This window comes from Megalopta genalis, chromosome 12 (assembly GCF_051020955.1).
Source record: "Megalopta genalis isolate 19385.01 chromosome 12, iyMegGena1_principal, whole genome shotgun sequence".
NCBI classification, from domain to species: domain Eukaryota; kingdom Metazoa; phylum Arthropoda; class Insecta; order Hymenoptera; family Halictidae; genus Megalopta; species Megalopta genalis.
In genome coordinates this window covers 2,666,646-2,688,823 of record NC_135024.1, presented here as the reverse complement: position 1 = coordinate 2,688,823, position 22,178 = coordinate 2,666,646, and the positions used below count along the sequence as shown (strand labels likewise).

At 43.7% G+C, this 22,178-nt stretch overlaps 3 protein-coding genes across 5 annotated transcripts; 2 read left to right on the top strand and 1 right to left on the bottom strand.

Moving 5' to 3' along the window:
* The first annotated feature begins 1,252 nt into the window (after positions 1–1,252).
* Positions 1,253–11,154, top strand: Mgtor (nuclear basket protein megator). Of its 2 annotated transcripts, none has more exons than XM_033484691.2 (16): positions 1,253–1,686; positions 2,012–2,174; positions 2,416–2,637; positions 2,712–3,271; positions 3,337–3,728; positions 3,849–4,114; positions 4,191–4,717; positions 4,796–5,320; positions 5,404–5,876; positions 5,940–6,386; positions 6,460–8,457; positions 8,542–8,949; positions 9,021–9,386; positions 9,469–9,532; positions 9,822–10,133; positions 10,311–11,154. In XM_033484691.2, exons 1-16 carry the CDS (start codon positions 1,515–1,517, stop codon positions 10,427–10,429), a joined length of 7,014 nt encoding a protein of 2,337 aa, XP_033340582.1. In that variant the 5' UTR covers positions 1,253–1,514; the 3' UTR covers positions 10,430–11,154. The 2 variants fall into 2 exon arrangements, with proteins under 2 accessions (XP_033340582.1, XP_033340581.1); XM_033484690.2 differs by having other exon boundaries at positions 1,254–1,686; positions 9,469–9,652.
* A 1,676-nt stretch (positions 11,155–12,830) lies between these two features.
* Positions 12,831–22,079, bottom strand: LOC117228736 (dynein axonemal assembly factor 4). 2 transcript variants are annotated; one of them, XM_076525488.1, is made up of 10 exons: positions 21,763–22,079; positions 21,464–21,701; positions 21,187–21,385; positions 20,590–21,112; positions 20,413–20,513; positions 20,109–20,262; positions 18,885–19,923; positions 18,396–18,699; positions 17,254–18,025; positions 12,831–13,514 (listed from the first exon to the last, which is right to left on the bottom strand). In XM_076525488.1, exons 1-7 carry the CDS (start codon positions 21,883–21,885, stop codon positions 19,717–19,719), a joined length of 1,545 nt encoding a protein of 514 aa, XP_076381603.1. In that variant the 5' UTR covers positions 21,886–22,079; the 3' UTR covers positions 12,831–13,514; positions 17,254–18,025; positions 18,396–18,699; positions 18,885–19,716. The 2 variants fall into 2 exon arrangements, with proteins under 2 accessions (XP_076381603.1, XP_076381602.1); XM_076525487.1 differs by lacking the exon at positions 12,831–13,514 and having other exon boundaries at positions 16,759–18,025.
* On the top strand, positions 18,639–19,635 carry LOC117228739 (vascular endothelial growth factor A-A). Its single transcript, XM_033484708.2, has 2 exons — positions 18,639–18,773; positions 19,087–19,635. The coding sequence occupies exons 1-2, from the start codon at positions 18,706–18,708 to the stop codon at positions 19,421–19,423; spliced, it is 405 nt and encodes a 134-aa protein (XP_033340599.1). The 5' UTR covers positions 18,639–18,705; the 3' UTR covers positions 19,424–19,635.
* Positions 22,080–22,178: the final 99 nt, after the last annotated feature.

The window sequence follows — 22,178 nt, the reverse complement described above, 5'->3', positions numbered from 1 at the left end:
GGATTGTGAACGGGCCCAAGAAGGAGGTTGTAAACTGCTCGGCCTGGCAGGCCGGGTACGCCAGGGACCCGAAGTCAAAAAGGCCTAGCATGTGCCAGTTGATGCCATGAACCAGAACCTAGCATGTGCCAGTTGTCCAGAACCATTATTGCGATCAATTTGTATGCTATGAAATAATATTTTCGGGAAAGAAAATAGATAACTACCAGGTCTACTAGGTAGACCAGCAATAAAAGGATACTCGATACCTGCGGAAATTATTTTTGTCCGAGCCCTGGCACACGCTAGACCTTTTCGACCTTGGGCCCCTGGCGCACCTGACTTAGCGACGGACGGTTTACAACCTCCTGTGTTTGACAGTCTGCATTATTTAATAACGACTCTTTCCAGGGTCTCAAATTCATACAAACAGGAAAGTACGTTCTTATTGTCTCCAGAAGTGAAAATTATCGAAGCCCGAATAAAATACAATTTTTTATGTAACCCAGATCCACAAACAACACAGTAATTTCCTTACATTCCTACTTTCGTTGTAGATTGCGGATCAAAATTTCTATTAGACGTTCTAGAACTGTTTGTAAATTGCTCCAATCTTCAATAATTTTTAACTCTAATTTTCTAAATTTCTGAGTTTGAGAATCTTTTTTGTAGATAATTATTTAATTAAATATGTAGTCTCTCTAAGAGGATATGAATGCAAGTTTCAGTTTTGTTTTTCAAATTTTTAATACTAAAAATCGTATAAAATTGTAAAATTATTCGTTGCTTTCGAAACTCTTTCTTGTAGAGTAAAATATTGATTGCTGGCCGCCCTAGTTATCAAGTATTGGGATAGCTGAATTAACAAAATTTTGTAGATTTGTAAACTAGCGAGTGTTATCTAAAATGTAGCTAACAGGTTTTCAAAAATGTTAACAATTGTAATTGAAATGGTCGCCATTTCAAGCAATCGCAAATACGCTGGCTGTGTGATAGAGAATCCTACGGGGTGAAAAGTACAAGTCGAATATCGCGTCGAGTGTTTCAGATGGAGCACCAGGCAAACGGATGCGCGAATAGAGTGAGATCGCAAGTATGTTAAAGTAAGACAAACTACATTGGTCGTCGGTGTGACTTGTTTTGCTTGAGTTGTGCTGATGTCGTGCTCTCTTGCTCACTCCCCACTTCCTCTCTTTGTCTGAAACTGTGAGGGCAGCACTGCTTAGCTGTGAAGCGTCAACCAATCAGAGGAGAAGAGCAGTGTCTACCTGCTTCATACATAATTCTAAGCCGGTTGCCCCCGCATGGGCTTACTATGGTGAAGCACTAGTGTATTGTAGTTTCTACTGTTTGCAGTGACCCGCGTCCGCGTCAGTTCGATAAAGACCACAGTGATTTACAGAGAAGAAGGCGATAGATAGATTCTGAATGTATCGTCAAATGCGCCATCAATCGAACACAATTTATCTAGAAGAACGAGTTTATTATTAAAGAAAGGTTTGCTCGATCAACAAAACACCTTACGACAAAGAAAGATGGAAAAGACGGACGAGAACGATCACAACGCGTTGCAAGAGGTTTTAAGTGACGAAGAGTTGACACGAATCCCGGAAGGATGCGTTAAAAAGTTAAATACGTTCTTCAACGAGAAATTTGAACGTTATATCACAGCTAAGGCAGTTTTCGAAACCAATAAAAAGAACTTTGGTAAGTCCTGATTGAATTCCACATTTTTTGCTACGGTAACGATCGCCCGGTTTATTTACATGGGGAAGATAACCTCTTCTCACGCGTAGAAGGCGCCTTATTTTGATCTGCGTTAACCGTGCGCACATTTTCCAATTATTCATTGTTCGAAAAAATATTTCAGATTGCATTTTCTCAGTTTTTAATTACCAATCTGGTCTAGATAGAGTTGTTTTCACATTACGAAGTGAATTCTTTTTCAAATATATTCTCTTTTATCTGAATGCGTAGCTTGTTTCAGAATAAGTTCATACGTAGCTTGGTTGATTTTATTGTGTATTTCTAGATCAAACTTTAGAAAAACTACAAAAGAATTTAACAGAAGAGAAGTCAAATTTTGAGGAATGCAAGGAAAAATTGACATTGTCAGAGAAGTATACTTATGAATTACAAAACAATTTGGATACATCCAAGAGTGAAATATCAAAATTACAGGACTCTGTTAAAAGGTAAAAGATGTATATATGATATAACAATTGCTATATTTTTTGCCCTTTATGGATGATATGATTCAGAGCTACTCATTTAATAATGTCCCTTATTTATCTAAAACACATACTTGTATCTTTTATCTCTATTAGTCGTTTAGGTGATGTATATATGCTTCTGTCTGTTACATTTGTAGTTTATGTTGGGCTCATATATACTTTGATTGTCCACAAAGATCTAGTTTGATGTCTAATGTTACAGATTAGAGAAAGAAAGTTCAGAGCTGCGCAGACATAGAGATACAGTTGTGGATGAAAGAGATGCATTGCAATTGCAAGTTGAAAGACGTGATACAGAGCTTGAAAGAATGCATACAGAATTATCTTCTCTGGGTACACAACTTCAGAATGCTGTTGCTTCTAAATGCCAAGCTCTGGCCGAGACAGAAGAGATTCGGAGTCGTGAAATGACTCTTGAATTTAAGTATGATTTCTCTTGTTTGAATGTGATATGCAATCTTACTGGCTGTTTACAATGAATGAAATAAAATTTTTTAGGGAGAAACGACTAGAGCAAGAAAGAGTTTTGATTCAACAACAAATGACAGGACTTGAGGAAGAATTGACAAAGAGGATGTCAGAATTGCAGGCAACTAGAGCTGAATCATCTTCACGAGCTCTTATAACCGATACTCGTTTGGCACAGCGCGACGAAGAATTACGTATCGCCAACGAAGCAGCATCACAGTTGCGGGAATCTTATACATCTCTGCAAAGACGTTGCGACGAACTCGCTCAGAAACTGGAGGAACAACGTACTCAAGAAATTTCTATGCATGCTTCTTATAGAGAAGAGATTAGCGCCCAAACCAGACTAGCAGATCTTTATAAAGGCATGGCCGACGAAGCCAATGCTAAAGCCGAAGAATTTAGTAATGCAGTTAAAGAACTACAAGAATTATTAGAGCACGCTACTGATCAATATGGTGGACTTGAGACAACACACAACCAGCTTCAGTTACAGCACAAAGAAGATTTAGAAGAAAAGGAACAAAAGATAGAGGAACTTTCAAAAGAATTAGAACATGCGAATGAGTTGCTTAAGAACATCAAGCAAGGTAATTAGTTGCTTAAATAAATATAATTTGTTCCCTTAATTACTATTTTAATTATTATTTTACAGAACGATTGGATCAAGCTGTTGAGCAACTCGCGCCAACAGCGGCCATTGCCAGCCGCGTGTTGAGAAAAGGTCTCAGTCTTACTCAAATATATACACAATTAGTCGAAGTAACGAATGAACTAACATCGGAACGCGAAGAGAATGAACGTTTAAAATCTCAGATGGATGTTATTCTGCGCGAACTAGAGGAGAAAGCGCCTATTTTGCAACAACAACGCGAAGATTATGAAACTGCTATGACCAACATCGCGACACTTACATCTAGATTAGACGAACTTCTAGCGGAGAATCATAAGCTGCAAGAATCATCAGATGAAGCGAATCGTATTGCTAAACATCATACTAAGGAAAATCAGAGGTTAAAGTCAGAATTATCGGATTTGGCTCGTCAGGTACGTAGAAATTGCAATTGAATTCTTTTATGAAATTGCAACTGAATTCTTTTATAAAATTGCAATTGAATTCTTTTATGAACTTGCATAAGATTATAAATAATTGTTGCTATATTTCAGGTGTGCTTCCTCTTGAAAGAAGTACAAGAGAGCAGAAGTGGTATAACCATGCATTCGAGTGAATTCTCAAATACTGTGGACATGGAAAATCTCGCTTCATCAGAGATCATTAGCAAAAAGCTTGTCACTTTTAAAGACATCGAAGAATTGCAAGAAAACAATCAGAAATTATTATCAATAGTTCGTACTCTATCATCAAGACAGGAAGAAATTGAAAGAGCAACTGACGAAATCAATTCTGGAGAAATGAAAGAGAAATTGGACAGGTTTGTAGTTTCATTTTACATTGTTCATATCTTTACAACTGTTTGAACTAAAATAAATCCTTCGAATCAATAACAGATATTTAGAACAGTTGGAGGACATGCAAGCTGCTCAAGACAGACAAACGAAAATGTTGGAGGGTCTTCTAAGACAAAGAGACATGTACAAAAATATGTATCAACAATGTTTGAAACAGACAGGTACATCGGAGAAGAAGGAGGCTCTCGAAACACCGGGAGAAGAAGTCAAGGAAGAAGGCGAAGAGAAACTAGCCGCCGACGAGTCATCCAAAGCTACTTCTACTGATGCTAACGTAGAAAAAGAATTGAAGAAGCAATTGACAGAATGCGAATCTAAATTGAAACAGGTTACAGACGAATTCGACACTTATAGAAAAGAAAGAACTGCTCACGAAAAAATGTTGGGTGAAGAAGTCGAGAGGCTTAGAAAGCAAGCTGAAGCAAGTTCGGGTCGCTGTTGTAGATTGAAAGCACAATTGGACTCTTCGAATGATAGATTTAATCTCCTACAAGCGAACGTTTCTTCTTACAAATCCCAAATAAAGGTGCTTGAAGAAAAATGTTCCAATTACAACGTAACAATCGGTAGGACGAATTTATTGGTACTTGTTAAAGCAAATGTGTGTATGGTCGTACAATTTCTGAAATTATCTTTATTCACAGGCAAACACGAACAAAGCTTAATGATTCTGAAAGATGAAGCTTTGTCAGCCCAAACACGGCTGTCTCGAGCGGAAGTGCAGCTAGAGAACTTGCGACAGGAGAGACAACTTCTACGAGATTCGGAAGGTCGTCTGCTTAAGGAACGTGAAATATTTCAACGAGAGCGTCAAACGCAGGCTTTGTTGCGAGCAGATGTCGAGTCTATCAAAGCTAGTTTAGAGCGTGTCCAAGCTGAGGGTCATATGCGTGCAGAACAACGTCTGGATGATGCAACCAGGGAGTGTGCAGCATTGCGACGACGGTTACAGGAAGAACAGGACAGATTCAGAGAATTGTCCAGCCATTTGGAGAGACAGCTTACTACGGCGCAAGAAAGATTAACCGAGGAACGAAATATAACACAGCAAATCAAAACAGAGTTGGAGCAAGCCCGCCAATCTGATACTCAGAATACACAGCGCATCGAGGAGCTTAACACTAAACTTAGACAAGCTGTTACCCATGCTATATCAAAGCCTTTCACTGGTACGTGTAAAATATGAGGTTGCTTTGTACGATTAGTTAGTTGATGATTCTATATAAAATTCTGTGGCTACTTAAACTTGCAGGTGACGAAAATCTCGTGAAGAGATTAAAAGAAGTTGAGATGCAACTTGCGACAACGCAGGCGGAGGCGAAGTCATTGTCGGAACAGTTAAAAGCTGCACGGCAGCAAAGCCAACAGTATTGTGACATAGCCGAGAGTTCAGAGGCGCAGTTAAGAGAGCTAACCGCGCAACACAATAAATCTAAAGAAGAATTAGAAAAGGCTTTGAAGGATGCACGCGTAGAAATAATGGGTCTTCACAAGAGGGTGCAGGAACTAGTGGAAGAATTAGCGAGAGTTTCTAGCGGTAGACAAGAAACCGATTCAGAACTAAGAGAAAAATTAGCTGATGCAGAAAGGAAACTTGAGGAATTAGATGAAGTTAAAGGAGAATTAGAGATCGTTAAAAGTGATTTACAATCTGCTTCGGCAACTGCGAAAGAAGCTGAAGAAAAATACGCTAGAGAAATGGTTCTGCATTCGTCAGATCTGCAGGTAAATACTGCAAAATATTTGAATTTAGTCTAAGATAGTCTAATCTATGCTTCTTTGTTCTAGGCATTAGCTAAGATTAAAGAAGAAGCTCGGTTAGTGGACCAGAAGATCACAACCCTCACCCAAGAAAGAAACAGTGCCGTAGAAGCTTTGGAACTGGAGAGATCGGCTTGTCAAGAAAGAGAAAAGAAATTGCACGCCGAAATGCACGAAATGCAGCAACGGATAAATGACTTGGATGCACAAAATGTTATTTTACACAATCAAATTCAAGAGTTGAGCGACAAAACAGCGATTATGCATAGTCAGCAAACTAAGATCAGCGATCGAGAAAGTCCTGACACCAGTTTCGAAACGATGAACCGCAGCTTTAGTGGATTAGAAGACGATTCTAAATCTGCAGAGCAATTGTTGAGAGTAATGAAGTACCTGAGGCGCGAGAAAGATCTGGCTGTAACGAAGTTCGACGTTCTTAGGGCGGAGAATCTGAGAATAAAATCTCAAGCGGAGGTAAGTATTATAATTTGTAGGAAATCTTGTAGTTTACACTTAACAGCAAATATTTGTTCATATTTGTTCACAGGTACTAGAAAAGAGATTGAAAGAAACGGAAGCGGTTCTTAATTCGGAAAGGGAGAAATCCGAGATCGATGTAGTAACCACGTCAAAACATGCAGAGCTATTACGAAAAGTTGAAACCTTGAATGCGATCACGGATTCAAACAGAATTTTGAGAGAGGAAAGGGATAACTTGAGCGGAAAGATGATAGAACTTACTGCAAAGGTTGCGGCGCTCTCTGAGGAAGTAGGTCCTCTTCGAGATTCGACAAGAGATTTGCAAGTGAAGACTGAAGCGTTGACGCAAGAGAACTCGAGCCTCAAAGCGGAAGCAACTAGATGGAGACAGAGAGCCAACGCATTGGTGGAGAGAGCTAACAAGACAAGTCCAGAAGATTGGCGCAGATTGCAAACCGAACGTGAGAATCTTAGCAAATTGCTTACATCGGAGCGAGAAACACATGCCAAACGTGCTGAAGAGATAGTTCAGCTGAAGACCGAGAAGACCAAGCTCGAAGAACAATTGCTTCATCTCCAGAGACAAGTACAAGCACAGAGCGAAGAAATTCAAAAAACCTCTGAGGAAGCCCGCAAGCTGGGCCAGGACTTGAGCGAAGCCCTCGCTGACTCTTCCTCCAAAACTAAAGATCTGGCGACATTGAAGAAGGAGCTTGGAGATAAAGAAGCGGTTCTTAATGACATCAAGAACAAAGAGATACAGATTCGAAAGATAGCAAAGAAATACAAGACCCAGTACGAGGATCTCGCGAAAACGGTGGAGGAAGAGAAGACTAGAACCGAAGAGTCCCGAATGGCGGCTGGTACTTCTGGTACCGAAGACACCTCGCAGGTATCTCAAGAACGCGAGGACCAATTGAGAGAAGAGGGTCGAGCAGAATTACGCCAAGCGAATATAGAGTTGACTACAAAAATCGACGAGTTGTCCCGGCAAATGGAGTCTGTGCAAAGTGAAGCCGATTTGCTCAAAAAGGAAATAGATACGATGAATAAAACCAGCGTGGAGAAGGAAGAGCGTGCCAAGCAAGTACTGAAAGGTGCTAGAACGAAGATCATGCAGCTGACAGAATCGAAGAAGATCTGTGAGAAGGAATTGCTTGATTTGAAGGCAAAACTGGAGACAGGTGCTACGGAATCGGACACTACTGAACACGATGCTCGGCTGGTAGCTCTTAAATCTCAGATGGAGGGCAGAATCTCCCGTCTAGAGCACGAGAAAGCAGACATTCAGGCAGAAAAGGAAACTTTGGTGCAAAGGGTCAACCAGTTGCAACGGCAGTTGGCTGGAGTCAGTGGTGTTAGTGCTACCACTGAACCGCCTACAGCTAACATTAAACCGATGTCCGCTCGAGCTGAGACTCCGTTAGCAAGTATCCGTCCTATGAGTGTTGTTGTTCAATCTAGAACTGCCGCGGTTCTACCCACCACTGCTAGCGCACCAGTAATGGTAGCGCCTCATCAGCAGCAACAGTCGCAGCAGCAGGTAGTGCACACCACTGAAACTAGCTCTCCAACTAGTAGTCTTCCGGATTTCCAACCAGCTAGCACTAGCAGCTCGTCGCAGACGACTCCCAGCACTTTGCGTCAACTGGTTGTACAGCCTCAGTTGAGCGAGTCGGCAGAGTCGACGCAAAGAGAGGATCCAGAGAGTGCTGAGACCCTCAATGTCCAGCAACAGCAATGTCAACAGCAGCAGCAGCAACAACAACAGCAGCAGACTGTAGCGTTGGTCAGTCCAAGAGTCGAGCAACAACAGCAGCAACAACAACCTGCTGCTAGCGATCAACAGCAGACTGTAGCTAGCAGTTCCACGCAGTCGGTGAGCACGTCTCAAGCTTCCACAGGTCACAAGCGTCCTAGAACACTGGATTCAACAGCGTCAGGATCTGGAATCGAGGCTATCGATCACAGCAGACAGGATCAGGCGTTGAGTCCCAAAACCAAACGTAGCAGACAAGAAATAGCGTCCACTGCCAGTGCTAGCGCTTCAGAAGTCGAGTACCAGGTGAAATTGGATTGCAAAGATATTATACAACGTAGTGCAGAAATGATGAAAGTGTAAATATTGAAATGTCGTTTCGATTTCCAGGTGCCAACGTCGAGCCAACGGGATCAAGATGAAGAAGTCGAGGAGGGCTGTGTAGTTGTAGTGGACTGTGACGAAGGCGAAGGTGGTGGCAACCATCAAGCGCAAGAAGAGGAAGAATTTGACAATGACCCGTACGAGATGGAAGAAGAAGAGGAGATGCCTTACGAGGTTGAGGGCGAAGTGGAAAGGGACAATAACGAAGTTGAGATTATCATGGGTGAAGATTCCACGAGTGTAGAAGTCCCCAGACAGGCGCAAGTCACGGTACCCACAAACCAGCAACAACAACAATCAGAAGCAATAAGCAGCGCTGGACCAACCGGGGAACCACCGACATCATTTGCAACGAGATCATCGCGTGGTATCGCACCAATGCCTAGGCAGCAACAACAACAACATCTGCTTCTGGTTTGTACCTTCTTAATAAACAATACAATCAATGCGGACTTTGGAAATATTTCTGAATCTATCTTTTTTAGCCACAACAGGGATACGAAGATGGTGGCGACGACAGTATAGTACCGAGTACTCCAACTCTGTTTGTTCCACGTCGTGGAGATGGATTCGGAGAAGCTGTTAGTTCGCCACAAGTTCCTCAGGGACGTTTCACCTTCGGTGACTCATCCGCGCCTACGACTGCATCGTCTACTCCATCCATGTCGACCTCCTCTGGTTCAGCAGCTCGAACGATATTCGGTTCATCGAGTTCTAGCGTGGCACAAGTGGTCCAGGAGGGCATGGATGACAGTAGAATGGATCTGGTACAATTAGATGACGGTGGTACTGGTCGTAGCGTACCTACAACGCCCTTGCAAGTTTCGCCGGCAGCTGATTTACCACCTTCGGTATGAAACCGTTCATTTCATTATTGTCATGGTATTCTTGTGCAACGGCGCTTCTTTCAACCGGTCCCCTATCCGTTCACAGACAAGCAGTGGACCATCCGAAGAGCCGGAAACAATGGTCTCGGTGACCCCTGCGTCAGTAACAGGTACCACTGTTGGTGATACTAGCGAAGAACCTGCGATACCTAGTATACGTGTAGTCGGTGTCGATGATCAGCAACATAGTCAAACTGAAATAATCACAGAATCTATGACACCGACTGAAGGTAGCGATCACTAACTAATAATATTACTCCGAGTTCGTTTAGCGGTAGTCGCGAAAAACACGATCAAAGTCTATAAATACTTGGTATACCGATATCATCTGTTTATATTACAGACTGAATTCAAACCTACGAAACATGTGCCGAGTAATGGAATCGATTGTTTGTGTAGGCATGAGCTCGGACAGTGAGAAGCGTACAGAGGAAGCTGGTCCACTGATGTCTGGGGAGGATGATGCGGTGGACACTGGCGAAGGCACCGAGGAACCCGGTAGCGACATAGTGGAGGACGAAGTTGAGGAAGAGAGTTGCGAGGCGGAGGCAAGTCCATCTAGCAACACACGGCAGAGGGTGATGCGACAAGCTGCGGTCGCAGCTGCTGCTGCCAGAACAGCTACTGCCAGAAGATCATCTCGGTCGCCATTCAGAGCAGCACGGGGTAGTCGGCCTACGCCTATCGTTTGGGAAAGTCAGTCTGGCAGGGGTAAGCAATTACCAACTATGGTAACTATTTACAATTGAGCACCTAATCGATTTCAATGAATTTGGAGAACAGTACCTATGCATGGATTATTGTACCAATGAATGTCATTAAAATCAACGAGGTGTCCTCTTTGTAATTATTCCAAATGACGTGATCTTGACATCGATGTTTCTGAAGGACAACCTGTGGTACGTGGAGGACACGCGGCGAGAGGGCCTAACAACGAGACCGGAAGAGGACGTGGAACGAGAGGACGCCGGATGCGCTCCAAATATCCGTCGTACGCGCGATTCTAAGGACTAAGAGTGATGATTCTTTGTATACGAGATCACGTGAGAAAAAAAGAAAAAGAAAGATCACCGTTTCCGCGTTCGAACGGTGTAACGGGCTGACTGGTGGGCTGTTAATATAACAACATTTCAAATGAGAATATTTTTATTTAGCATTAATTAACGATAATTATGTTGTACAGATAGATCGATCGACACGAACCCGTAAAAAAAGAACTTTATACTATGGAAATTAGCAGCGGCGGGTACGCCATTTTCTCTTACACTATATCTCGATAATTGAAAGAGACATTCCTTTCATCGGCTTCTCTTTTGTTTCCTTCGCTGATGAGAATACTTGTAAACACACATACACATATATACACGCATACACATACCCACAACTCATTGAGAACTACATAGCATTTAAGTTATCCTATTTATTTACTTGTAGAAAGTAATTTTTTTTTATTGAGCCTGTCGTTCGACTAAATATCGTCGGTACAGATGCACACGAAACTGAACGCGGTTTCGTCGCGAGACTAAACCCGACCCGGCTAGTTTTAGTCGGTTCCTTAATCGATACAATAAAAAAAACGATTTCTCAGGATGCGTCAGGAGTGTATTAGTTGTCTTCTAAAGCACATTTTATTTCAGTGTTTTACAGTGTTTATCCAGTTTTTAAGTGATTATGCTTAAGTATGACTTCCACGTGTCAGTGATAAATATTAATAAATACTATACAAAATAAATACCTATGGTTTATAAACGTCTGAGCGTAAATCCGATTTCGATCGCGAAATTAAAATAAATAACGAGGTATCGGGGCGCGTACGAATACAAGAAATGTATTTTTAAATGTATAGCGCAGAGTTGACGAGATGCGTCCGGGGCGTAATCGTACCCGCGTTGCTAACAGGGCGCCTTCTTCTCGTCAGCTCTGACTCGTACATCAGTCTCTTATTCGATTGAAAATGTTTCCAAGCTATGTCAATACTTCTCGAATACTTCGAACCGCGAAGAGAGCTAATTTTCAATACCTAAATACTGAGACTCGTAGTGCACACAACGATTTTCCCTAGGTTTCTCGATAATATCACATCTACGATGTTATTGTTACATCATTAAATTAATATCACAATGGGAGACAGAACAAAGACGATTTTTTCCTCTAAAAGGGCGACTTACATCTAACGTCTGAATACGTTTTTGGTCCCGTGTCAGCTCGCCTCTTCAACTCCATACTTCGCGACGGCTAATAGCAATAAATATGACTAGTTGGATCGTACAATTGATCTGTCGTAAATAAAACGTGCGTCCTGTGAAACTCGATCTTCTGCGAGCGGCCGGTTCCCAGCACTTTTGTCGTCGCACGTTCTATCGGAAGCGACGGCGCGGTTCCTTCCAAAACAGGTGTCCGGTCGTCGGGCACTTGGCGCCAGGAAGGGACAGCCGTTGCACGTTGTTGGGCACGCGGCCAATCTTCTTTGCGCGTTGCAGTCTAAATGCACGCGTTGAACTAGAAGCCGGCACGCCGGATCGCCGTGCGCCACGAAACCGGGAAACACGTTTTAATCCAATCTCGAGCCCCAGTGCCGGTCGACGTTGCGTCCGCGGTCTCGTCTTCTTCGTTCAAATATTCGTCGAGTCACGTTCAACGCAGCTCTCGTCGGGACGAAGACCCGCGTCGCCCTGGCATCAGGCGACGATCACTTTCGGCTGCAGGTATTCCATCTGTTTGCGATCGTCGACCGTGGTGAATTTGCAGGTGCAATTGCCGTGCTGCTCCACCGTGATCCACCTCTTCGTCGAGTCTTTCTCCTTCACCGTGCGGATGTCGATCTGCAGCTCCTCGTAATAGACGGACGAGGACTCCGGCGTGCAGATTCTGTCGCTGCTCGAACAGCATCCGGAGTGGCCGTCGCAACGCTTCACCACGATGTAGATAGGCTGCACGATCACCACGCCGATGTCTTTGTGCATGCTTTGCATCAGGTCCTTCAGATTGTACGAACGGAGCTGCGGCTTCTTGCAGGGGAATTTGTTGGACTCGGTCATGGTGGCCCGGAAGTCGAGCCTCGCCGACGTCGGGACCATGTTGTCCAGTGTCAACGGGACCAGTATGATCAGCTTCAGCAGGCAGCCCCGCAACGATCTACCTCTCATGCCTCGGATCTGTTAGCACCGGTTTCTCGACGATCTTGACCCGCGCATAAATCTCGCCCGGGAACACTGCGTGAATCGGTTCAACCACCGCACCGGCAGCCTGTCGTATCGAGCGGCGATCGACTGAGACTTTCCTGCTGCCAGAAGTGTATTTATACGTGGAACAGCCTGCATACATGCTACAACGCGGGAGATGCAGACGCATCAATGGGGACCGGTGCACGATGGAGGAAAATAATTATACGAATGACTCGCAAACTGGTCTCGGTTGAAATATTTATTTTGCGGGCGGAACACGGCAATTGTCGCGCGATCTTTCGCGTTCGCGTGCATCGACCGTCATACAGAAATCATCACCGCGATCGTCGCCGTTACAGAGGCCCCATCCGGCCCGTTTAGCCCGTCTAGCTTCTCTCCTTTAAATCGTCGACTCGATCGCAAACGAAAAAGCACACGCGCCCCGCGATCTTCCAAATTACCGCTGGAAATTATTCGCAGCATCTGCCCGCTCGCCTCGTCGCGATCGACTAACGTTCCCGATAATGCGGCGCGAAACGTGCTTATATCAAGCTCGAACTTCGACTTCCCATCTATTGATACGACACACGAACAACTCACCACTCCGACGCGAAAGCTGAGACAGAATCTTAATGTAGCCTGTTTATCGCTCGCGGTGGTTCGCGCGCAGCATTGTTTACGAATTTTCGTGGGCTCCCGTCGATAACGATCCCGGTAACGACGCCCGCGGGACATTGAGTCTCGATTACAGAGAGTTTCGCGGGTTTTTTCTTCTTTTTTTTTTTCGTTTTCATCGAGATTTTCGAGACCCGCCGATGCGCCGAACCGGTCGCAAGTTTTCCTGGTGCGGTGGTGAGTTTGCGTCACGGTGACCATGATTCATTGGCGGTTGGATTCTGTTTAACCCGCGCGAATTTCTCGTTACCTTCTGTAAATAATTGAAGAGTCATTAATTAAATAAAATGGCGATTGTACATTTTCCTGCTTGCACGGACGAAGAAAATTAGCGCGATGCCTCGCGACTCGCGATCTCCGTTAGGTCAATTATTCGGTACACGGGCCTCAACGACGATTTCAACGGTCTTGTAATTCGGTGTCAAGGTCGTCGTTCATAACATTTTCTTATATACGGTGTATCCGTTTTATCCGGGAATCCTGGATGTCTCAGAAACTGCGAAGGATAGCGAACAAATGTTTAATAATGCTTGTCAGATGTGGAATGCGATACGAACAGCTTTCTTGTTGGCGAAGAAATGGCGGAGGTTTCAAGGTCGCGTTGGTTCTCTTTTAAAATTGAATGCTGAACATAAATCCAATGAGCTGGTATTAAACGTTCGCTTGCCTTTCGATAACGGGAGAAACAATTTACATCTGTTCACGCTTTCTCGTGTACCTACGTACTTCGAAATTAATCATCGATGCCTTTTACACGTTGCTTCAACGTCTCCTCCGTCGTTATAAACACAAATTCGCGGTCGTAAACACTAATCACGCCGAGTGTAACTGACCAAAGGTATGCGACACGCTATGGCTAGATCAAAACGACGAGTTTCCTCCTTTCTGTTGACACAAATTGCTTCTATTGCACCTCGCTGCAGCATTCGTATTAAATTGTTCTACGATACATCGTACAACAAAACATCATTCAATTGGAAAAAAACCCAACGTGACCTTGACATCTTCGCTATTTTCTCGCCAACGAAAAAACTGTTCATACCACGTTGTCGCACCTTTCATACCATACAAGTATTGTTTAAACATTTTTTCGCTGGCTTTCGTAGTTTCAAAGAGACACACATATTAACGAAAATACCTACAACTTTTTAACACTGTTTATATGCCTACGTATAGTTTGTTGGGATTAGGTACGCGTGGGGGTGGAGACGGCCGGCCAGACCGAACATACAAAAAACCATGTGAACGCCACTCGATCATTTTTTTTCGAAATCTTTCACATATATGATTCTGTATATTTTAATTAACCCGTCCACCCCCTCGCGATCCTAACTCTAACGAACCTTGCGTATAAACAGCGCTAAAACCGTGTAACACGAATTGCGAAACACCGCAGAATAATAACATTTATCTTGTAGCTAAGTGGGAGATACCTGTCTATATATGTATATATAATTATATATAATTATATGTGATATATATTATTATATATATGTCTCGGAAACTAGAGGTGTCCGGCGGTGACATGTGTAGGAAAAAGTTGTTCAGAATGGCGACCTTGACAACATCGAAATAAAAATTATATAAATTGTGGAAGTTGAACTTTGAAATTTTAAGAAATCGAACCGATGATGTAGGAATTTTAATTTCAAGGCTTTGAGATCGGTGTCGAGGCCCCCATTCCTAATAATTACCGCACGAATTGTTTAATACGTTATCTAAATCCATGCGAAACTTCGTCGCGCGTTTTACTTTCGACGATGTTACATTTCCGCGTACGTTGCTAGTTCGGTCAAGTTTAGTCACGGCGAACGATTCTAGCTGAGGTTGCGGCTTTGTCTTGCATTTTCCAATAACTCTAATTGACGGCATCGTAATTATCGCTTGTGCAGCATGTTTGCCCAGCGATGAACATAGCGCGATTTGGGTCATGAGTTCGATATGGTACTCGAATAGAGCTGATAAGTGCACTTCCTAGCTCGTACACGTGGCGAATAGTACACCGACCCATAATTATTAATAAACCAGCATCTGTGTGGGACCATTTTGGTTAACGGAGTACAAAGAAACTGAATGAGTTCGATGAAACAAACCCGAAAGAATCGGAAAAACTATTGTACTAAACGACCAAATGTTGCAGAAGTTCTTCAACGATGAAACAAGGACGTTGCCGACAAGATGGCGGATCATCGACCATCGGCGTACCGCTCGAAAAAAGAGGCTTTTCCAACAACGATCGTTTATGTTTTATTTATGCGTACGGTCAAAGGTTCGCTCGGCACTTTGCAACTCGCCTTTCGCTCTTCTCCTTCCAACTTTCTTCGGCTTCGTAACTTGATAACATTTATCTTGAATTACATCTTAAATTATTCGAGTCCTGCGCCTCGTTTTTGTAGGCGATCGGCAAAGAAGTTTGATTAATAGTATCCCCTCTTCCAAAATTGGTTACTTTTGCTTACAAACTGAAGGATAAAAAATTAGGAAGAATTTACTGTATTTCGCTCATTTAAATTTAGCGAATATACAAACTACAGCAAATTCTTCCGAATCGATCCTCGGCTTGTACACAAAAAATGGACAGTTTGGGAAGATGAGGTACGATTATTCGAGTCCTGCAGCTCGACTGTCAACAACTATAAAAACGAGACGCGAGGCCCCGAATAATCGCATCTCTTCTTCCCAAATTGTCCATTTTTGTGCGCAATCTGAGCGCGAATCACGGAGAAATGACTGTAAACAGTGTTTCCTTACAAATGACGGCACAATGACGTTTGTTGTCCAACACGTCCGATCCGTTTTTGTTCCTCATAATACGGATTTCTTACATAATTCCTGGGAAATACGATATCTGTTGGAATCGCGACTGTAATTGCGTTTTTTTTTTTACGACTGGAGGAAACACGTTTAGGTGCGATCATCGATAACTGGGATTATCAGATCATTACCAATGCTGATTTTCCACGGTTCCAAAAGTCGTACCGCACCCATATTTCTGCAACTGTGATTTCCAAATGTAATTGAATATTTGCGTAAAGCCCTTCGTCAGGGAATTCCCAGGTGGTCGTTGCGACAGTTTTCATTACAGATCGCCGGTAGAAGAACGGGACATGATTGGCACACGTAGCCGATGACGTCAGAGGGATATCCCTCGCGGCAGGATAATTGACCACAGGCAATTCGTATTCCAATTTCGTTCGGACTTAATGCTGCCGTTTTCCTACAGACCGACGATTCACGATTTAATTATAAAGGAATATTCTATAAATAGCCGTCGCGGCTTGTATACACGCAAAAACTCTTTCAATAATTGCGGAGACTGAATTTCAGGTAGCATGACCGAAGAAAAGTCGTTCATTTTAATGACAAATAAATGTCGAACTGTATCCATCATTGGACATTTTCGAGTCCTTCGTGAAATAATTTTGCCAACATATTGCAACTGGCGTCATTGATGTTTGTTAAACCTCGACAAAATTGTTTCATAAGAACGATCAAACTTCCTGTTCTCGCAATTCTTTTATTATTTTTTCGAAGCAACAACGACTTGTTAGAATAATCAGTAGACCGCGGATTTTATGCATTTATATAAAAAAACGATCAACAGTTTGAGCTTATTGAAGTAATTAAAGAAAGACAGCGATCTCCGAGCGACTTCTGCTACTTGCGCCGAATGGAAAACATTTTTATATTGCATAAAGATCCGCGATCTTGTAATCGGAGTTACTAATCGACGAATCCAATGGACTCGAGCGGACCTATCGAAACTCCGTCCATCGGTCAAGGAGTTTCTTTTCCGATTCCTACGTCATAGTCTTGCTGTGTCGCAACGATCGCCGCGAGTATCCTGTTTTGAAACGAGAAATTTCACGAGCACAACTATGTGCCGGGACCGAAATAGAAATCCGTCGATCTTTATGAATTTTAACTTGGCAATGACGATGCTCGCGATGACGACACTCCCAAGGTCATCGACTGGGGTCTCGGGTACACACCTACGGCACGTAGTTCGGTTCATAGATTCGCGAAACTATGAACCATGGTGTGAGTCAGTTCCCCATAAAGCCGGTTCGACGTGAACGGATGATCACGCAATTTGGTGTTCCCGAATTTCTAGAATCGTTGATTCACGTCACGATACGATCTCTGCTGACTAAGACTCTTTCTCCGGTGGCAGATATCGGAATCATGGTGCGTGCGTCGACCTCTTTTGCAAAAAAATCAAGGAAAGTGACGAAGAATGTTGTGAACGGACCCTGCTGCAACCAGACACTGGGCAGACGAGTGCACCGCGGTGACTCACTGCAACCTGTCGCATCATACAACGGCGTCGATCGAGGAAGAATGCGTTCTATGCGGTGCCCGGGCGCAGTCTCGCTCGACTAACAGTAGTCTCTCTATCTACATCGATGCTGTAGTTTGTAAATTGATCTTAATTTTTGTTGTTGTTCGATCAGATTCTTTCGTTGGAAGAAATTGGAGCACCGGATGCAAAAGATTCGGTTCGGACAGCGATGAACGGTTCAGCTTTCCATCTGCGGGAAGCGTGAGATCTCGGTCGATCGGTGACAAATTTCGCCGGGAATACGATTCGGTATTCGACCGGACCTTGCTTCGTTCGCGTTAGTCATCCAGATGCAACAGTAGATGCGGCGGTTCTAGGTGAAGGCTCTTCGGAGTACCTGCGGCGGTGTTCGATGTTCGACGAGGCGACAAAAACCGGCGTTGACGGGGGTAGGGCCGTTGTCATTGCCACCAGAAAATTACCTGGAACGAAATTCGACTGGTCAGAGAAAAAAGTGCTCGGGATGCAGCCGGTGCATCGGAGAGATAACCGCGCGGAGGCTGATCATTTGACTGATGACTGGTCGAAATTTGCCGCGGTCCAGGTTGCAAAAAAAGGACGGAGAGCCGGTCGAGAGAGAGAGAGAGAGAGAGAGAGAGAGAGAAGGAGAGAGGGGAACGCGCGCGCGAGAGAAAGAGAGAGGCCGAGGGGGAGAGACGAGGAGAGGACGACTAGTCACGCGACGTAACGCGGTCCCCGGCTCGAACGGGAGGCAGGACCCACTAGTTGTAATTATAGTTATCTCCGCGATGTTCCCGGAATGCTTTGCTTCGACCCCTCCCTTGAGCTTACCGGGAACCAAGAGGGAGACGGTGCGAATCGCCTCGAGGACAGGACGAAACGATACCACAGCGCAGATCCCAGGAGAGACAAAGAGAAATCAGAGAAAGAGAAGAGGCAGGGGGCCGAGGATGAAAGTTACATGTATATATAGAGAGAGGGAGAAAGAATTCAGATCGCAGAAGAGAGTAGTCCCAGTGGCCGGTCTTGGACAATCGCGAACGATCTGTCGGAGTGAACGGAACGATCGACGGAAGTAGGTCCTCCAGTTCTCCGAGTTTCATTCAAGAGTTGCATCTCCGGAGCTGACACAAGCCTGGAAATGAGAAGCCTCATTTTAGTCGTCGTCTGCGCGCACCTGGCCCTTGCTATGGTCGCTAGGCACCACAGGTAATTAAATATCCAATTGTAGTCTGCTTTTCAAAAAGGAACACACCCAAGGCACTACGAGCGCGCTATGGGTGTCTTCTTCAGCATTTAATATGGTACAGAACGCTTTACCTTCGATAGAAAGCCTATTCAACAGGTCTCCCAATGACTGCGCTACTTCTGAAAGAAGTTGAACAATTTTCTTGCGAATGATAGCCGCAAAAAAAACTGTTACATGAGCGATCGTCGACAGGCAAAGTGTTACAAATGTAGATCGAGCGTCGGTCATGTGATTCTGACAGGCAAAGGTGACGACCGCTTTCAAATTTTCCAGGGACAGTGGATTTCTGAACCACGTACAACTGGTGCACGAGTTTCGGTGCTCTATGCCTCAACCGAGAGCGGTGCCAGTGGAGGAGCTGCTAACTGTTGGTCCAAGTCCCGACGAAGTTTTCTATCCGGCTTCGACGGTCCTGACGCGTTGCGACGGTGCCGGGTGTTGCCCTGACCCGAAACAGATTTGCGCGCCCGTCGAGACTAGGAACGTCAGTCTGGTGTTCACGGTGAAGCACACGATCGACCGGCAACGAGACAGACACCATGAAGTGATACACGCGTTGGAGCACACCAAGTGCGGATGCGTCGACAAGAAACTGATCAAGTTCGACTGATCCGATCGGACTGGTGTTGTAAAGTAGTTGCGATTAGTCTCTGTTGTTCGTGTACAAAAACGTAGCGTTCTAGTTAGGCGATAAGGCGACTTAGATGTAAGACAAGTTCCTCGGTATAACACCTTTCAGGACACCCGACTGTGATATTTTACTAACGTATTACATTGTTCTCTGTTTAATATATAAATAAACGGTCAACGTTTCTTCGATAACGTTGTGTATTCTATTCTTCGTTCAGACCGATCGCTAAGGACCGTCAGAGGACAACAGCAATCGGTCATCGGTCTTGGACCTTAATCCTTCTGGTCGAAATACTGTTTCGCAACTAGAACGTCGCGCTTTATGCTGTCATTGTCCGGCGCCAATTTCAGGGCAGCTTCCAGCTCGGGAATTCCGTGCTGAGGCGAGGACAATTTACAAAGAGCCGCGCCTCGTCGAGCGTGACATCTGGCTCGAGACTCACGGTTGCTTTCGCATTTCGGCTCCATTAGTTCCAGTGCCTGCGAACGAAAAATGCGACGGTAAACGAGTTCACAGAACGAAAGCAAGAGGTGTTTTTAAATTCATTAACACTCGGACGACGATATTCGAGTCTGTAATGACCCGTGTATGGTTACAGAAAGTTCCGTTATCCGAGGATTAAAAAGTATATTAATTCTCCTGTAGCGATGATCGGATCCTTTACTTTTGAACAGTCTTCTATGCATCTGCAGTAATTCCCCAACGCGTATTGCGCTGCCGACCGGTTCACAAACAGTGACGTTAGCTTATCGCTGATCTTGATGCCGTAACTATAAGCACTAATTGCAGCCAAGTAGTTTCCGACTTTAAAGAATTCGCTGAAACAATATGTAAAAATAGACTTGTTAATATAGATAGACGTTATCAGCGGATGATATCAGTCGACACAAGTACATGCAATTTCGTAAAGTCAATTAGGTTTAATAACATAAAATTGTCGTAACGTTAATTGAAGGGAAGACACGTACTCTCCTTTGTTTTTCAGCCACTGTGGATCGCGTTCTTCCGGTCGCAGGTCCGCAGAGTCGAATCCTATTTTGCGTCTCGCTTCCGCTTGTTTTTCTAGCCACTAAAATGAAGAAAATTTGTTTTAAAAAAATGCCTGGCATTACTGTACACAGGATAATAGCTTCAAGAACGGATACTTCTTGTTCCTCGAGATGAGAGCTTTCCCTGGCAGGAGTAGGGAACTTCCGGTCCGAGAAAGTGACGTTGATAGTCCCCTTTTTTCGCGGCAATGGAACCGACTTCGACGGATCATCAAATATACCGTTTCTTTTCACAAGCCTGCCGTTTATCGCAGCTTTCACACTCTCCCACCCTGGTCTCGATTTGTTCTTTTTGTTGCTGATTTCTTTGACGAATTCGTCCGGCTTAGATTGACCATTCGCTACGGAGTCTTCTGAGCTGCTTGAGTCATCCGTGGTGTCGTAATAATTTTTCTCATTGTTCCTCTTCTGCTCGTGCATATCTTCATTATCCTCATTCAATTCAACGATCTTCAGTTCGATGTTCTTGTTCTCGTTTGAATGACTCAACGCTTCTTCCGGCTTCGATATTTCGTCATCGAGTACTTCCGTGATCCTGACGGCGCCTAATATTTCATCATCGGTTAATGCTCGAGATTTTAATTCATTGCTGTCGTCTCGGAACCATTTTAGCGGCGGCCTTTTGGTAAATCGGTGTATGAGAACCATTATTTTAAGAAATGGTTATTAAAAGTAAAATCCTTGTATAATTACTTGTAAGCCTTTCTGTTCTCCTGCACCTCGCCGCCAACTTCCGGTAGAAATGGTAACTCGGCCATCGACCTCCAATCTTCCAAGTCTCGCATGGCTTCTTTCCGATGAGCATTTCTTATCGCGTCAATTTTATTCAACGTGGCCGTGTTTATGTTGATCTGCTCTTTAACCGCCTCTCTTTGCAAATATTGACGCTTTTCTGAGGGAGATAACATCGTTATAAATATTTTGTTATTTATAAATAGAAAAGTACTAGCGTAACATTATAAATATGTACCCTTTTTAATCTTCTCGAGCTCTTCAGCCTTCGTTTGTGCACGTTCTAAAGCTCGGTTGCGATATTTTCTTTTCGTATCTTTGTCTATGTTTTCTATTTCGAGCGAGGGCCATTCTATGGTAACTTCCGTTTTCTGTAACGAGAGAATCGCTTCTTGATTCGTAATAATGCATTTACTTCCCTCTTCGACGATATCGGACCAGAGAAACAGTTCCAATATGAAGGGTGGGAAACTGACCTGTTTGAATACGTTATGCTATTTTATTTTATACACTAAAAATGTTATGCGGTAATAGTACCTTCACGTAATTATCGATCACGAACACGTCCACATTGGTTGGATTACCTCTCAAAGGTATATTTAGAATGACTAATTCTGACGTTTGTCTCCACGTATAATCTTTGATAACTATAGCTGGCATTGCCTTCTTTATTGGTAGAACAAATTTAAATAATTAACCGTTATAATAACCTACGCGACCGTCCTCAGTGGTGCTTCTTGTTGATAGAATTGTTATCGGGGTGTTCACGAAGCTATCGATCAAACAATTTTCAGTATCGGTCGGTAACTTACGATAAAATCAAAGAACGTTTGGAAAAATATACAACAGTATACAAGATTATACTATTTAGGATCTGTATTTTAGACACATGTATACTTTACATTACAATTTCATCTTAATTTGTAAATATATTAGGTAAAAAATCAACAGAC

What these genes read in the sequence shown, in the direction of transcription:
- Mgtor (XM_033484690.2), top strand. Translation starts at nt 1,515, where the DNA reads ATGGAAAAGACGGACGAGAACGATCACAACGCGTTGCAAGAGGTTTTA. An exon ending in GCTTAAGAACATCAAGCAAG is followed by an intron (nt 3,272 to 3,336) that starts GTAATTAGTTGC and finishes ATTATTTTACAG; the next exon opens with AACGATTGGATCAAGCTGTT. An exon ending in ATCTATGACACCGACTGAAG is followed by an intron (nt 9,653 to 9,821) that starts GTAGCGATCACT and finishes TTGTTTGTGTAG; the next exon opens with GCATGAGCTCGGACAGTGAG.
- LOC117228739 (XM_033484708.2), top strand. Translation starts at nt 18,706, where the DNA reads ATGAGAAGCCTCATTTTAGTCGTCGTCTGCGCGCACCTGGCCCTTGCT. An exon ending in ATGGTCGCTAGGCACCACAG is followed by an intron (nt 18,774 to 19,086) that starts GTAATTAAATAT and finishes CAAATTTTCCAG; the next exon opens with GGACAGTGGATTTCTGAACC.
- LOC117228736 (XM_076525488.1), bottom strand. Translation starts at nt 21,885, where the DNA reads ATGCCAGCTATAGTTATCAAAGATTATACGTGGAGACAAACGTCAGAA. An exon ending in CTCATCTCGAGGAACAAGAA is followed by an intron (nt 20,514 to 20,589) that starts GTATCCGTTCTT and finishes TCTTCATTTTAG; the next exon opens with TGGCTAGAAAAACAAGCGGA. An exon ending in GCATAGAAGACTGTTCAAAA is followed by an intron (nt 19,924 to 20,108) that starts GTAAAGGATCCG and finishes TTTCGTTCGCAG; the next exon opens with GCACTGGAACTAATGGAGCC.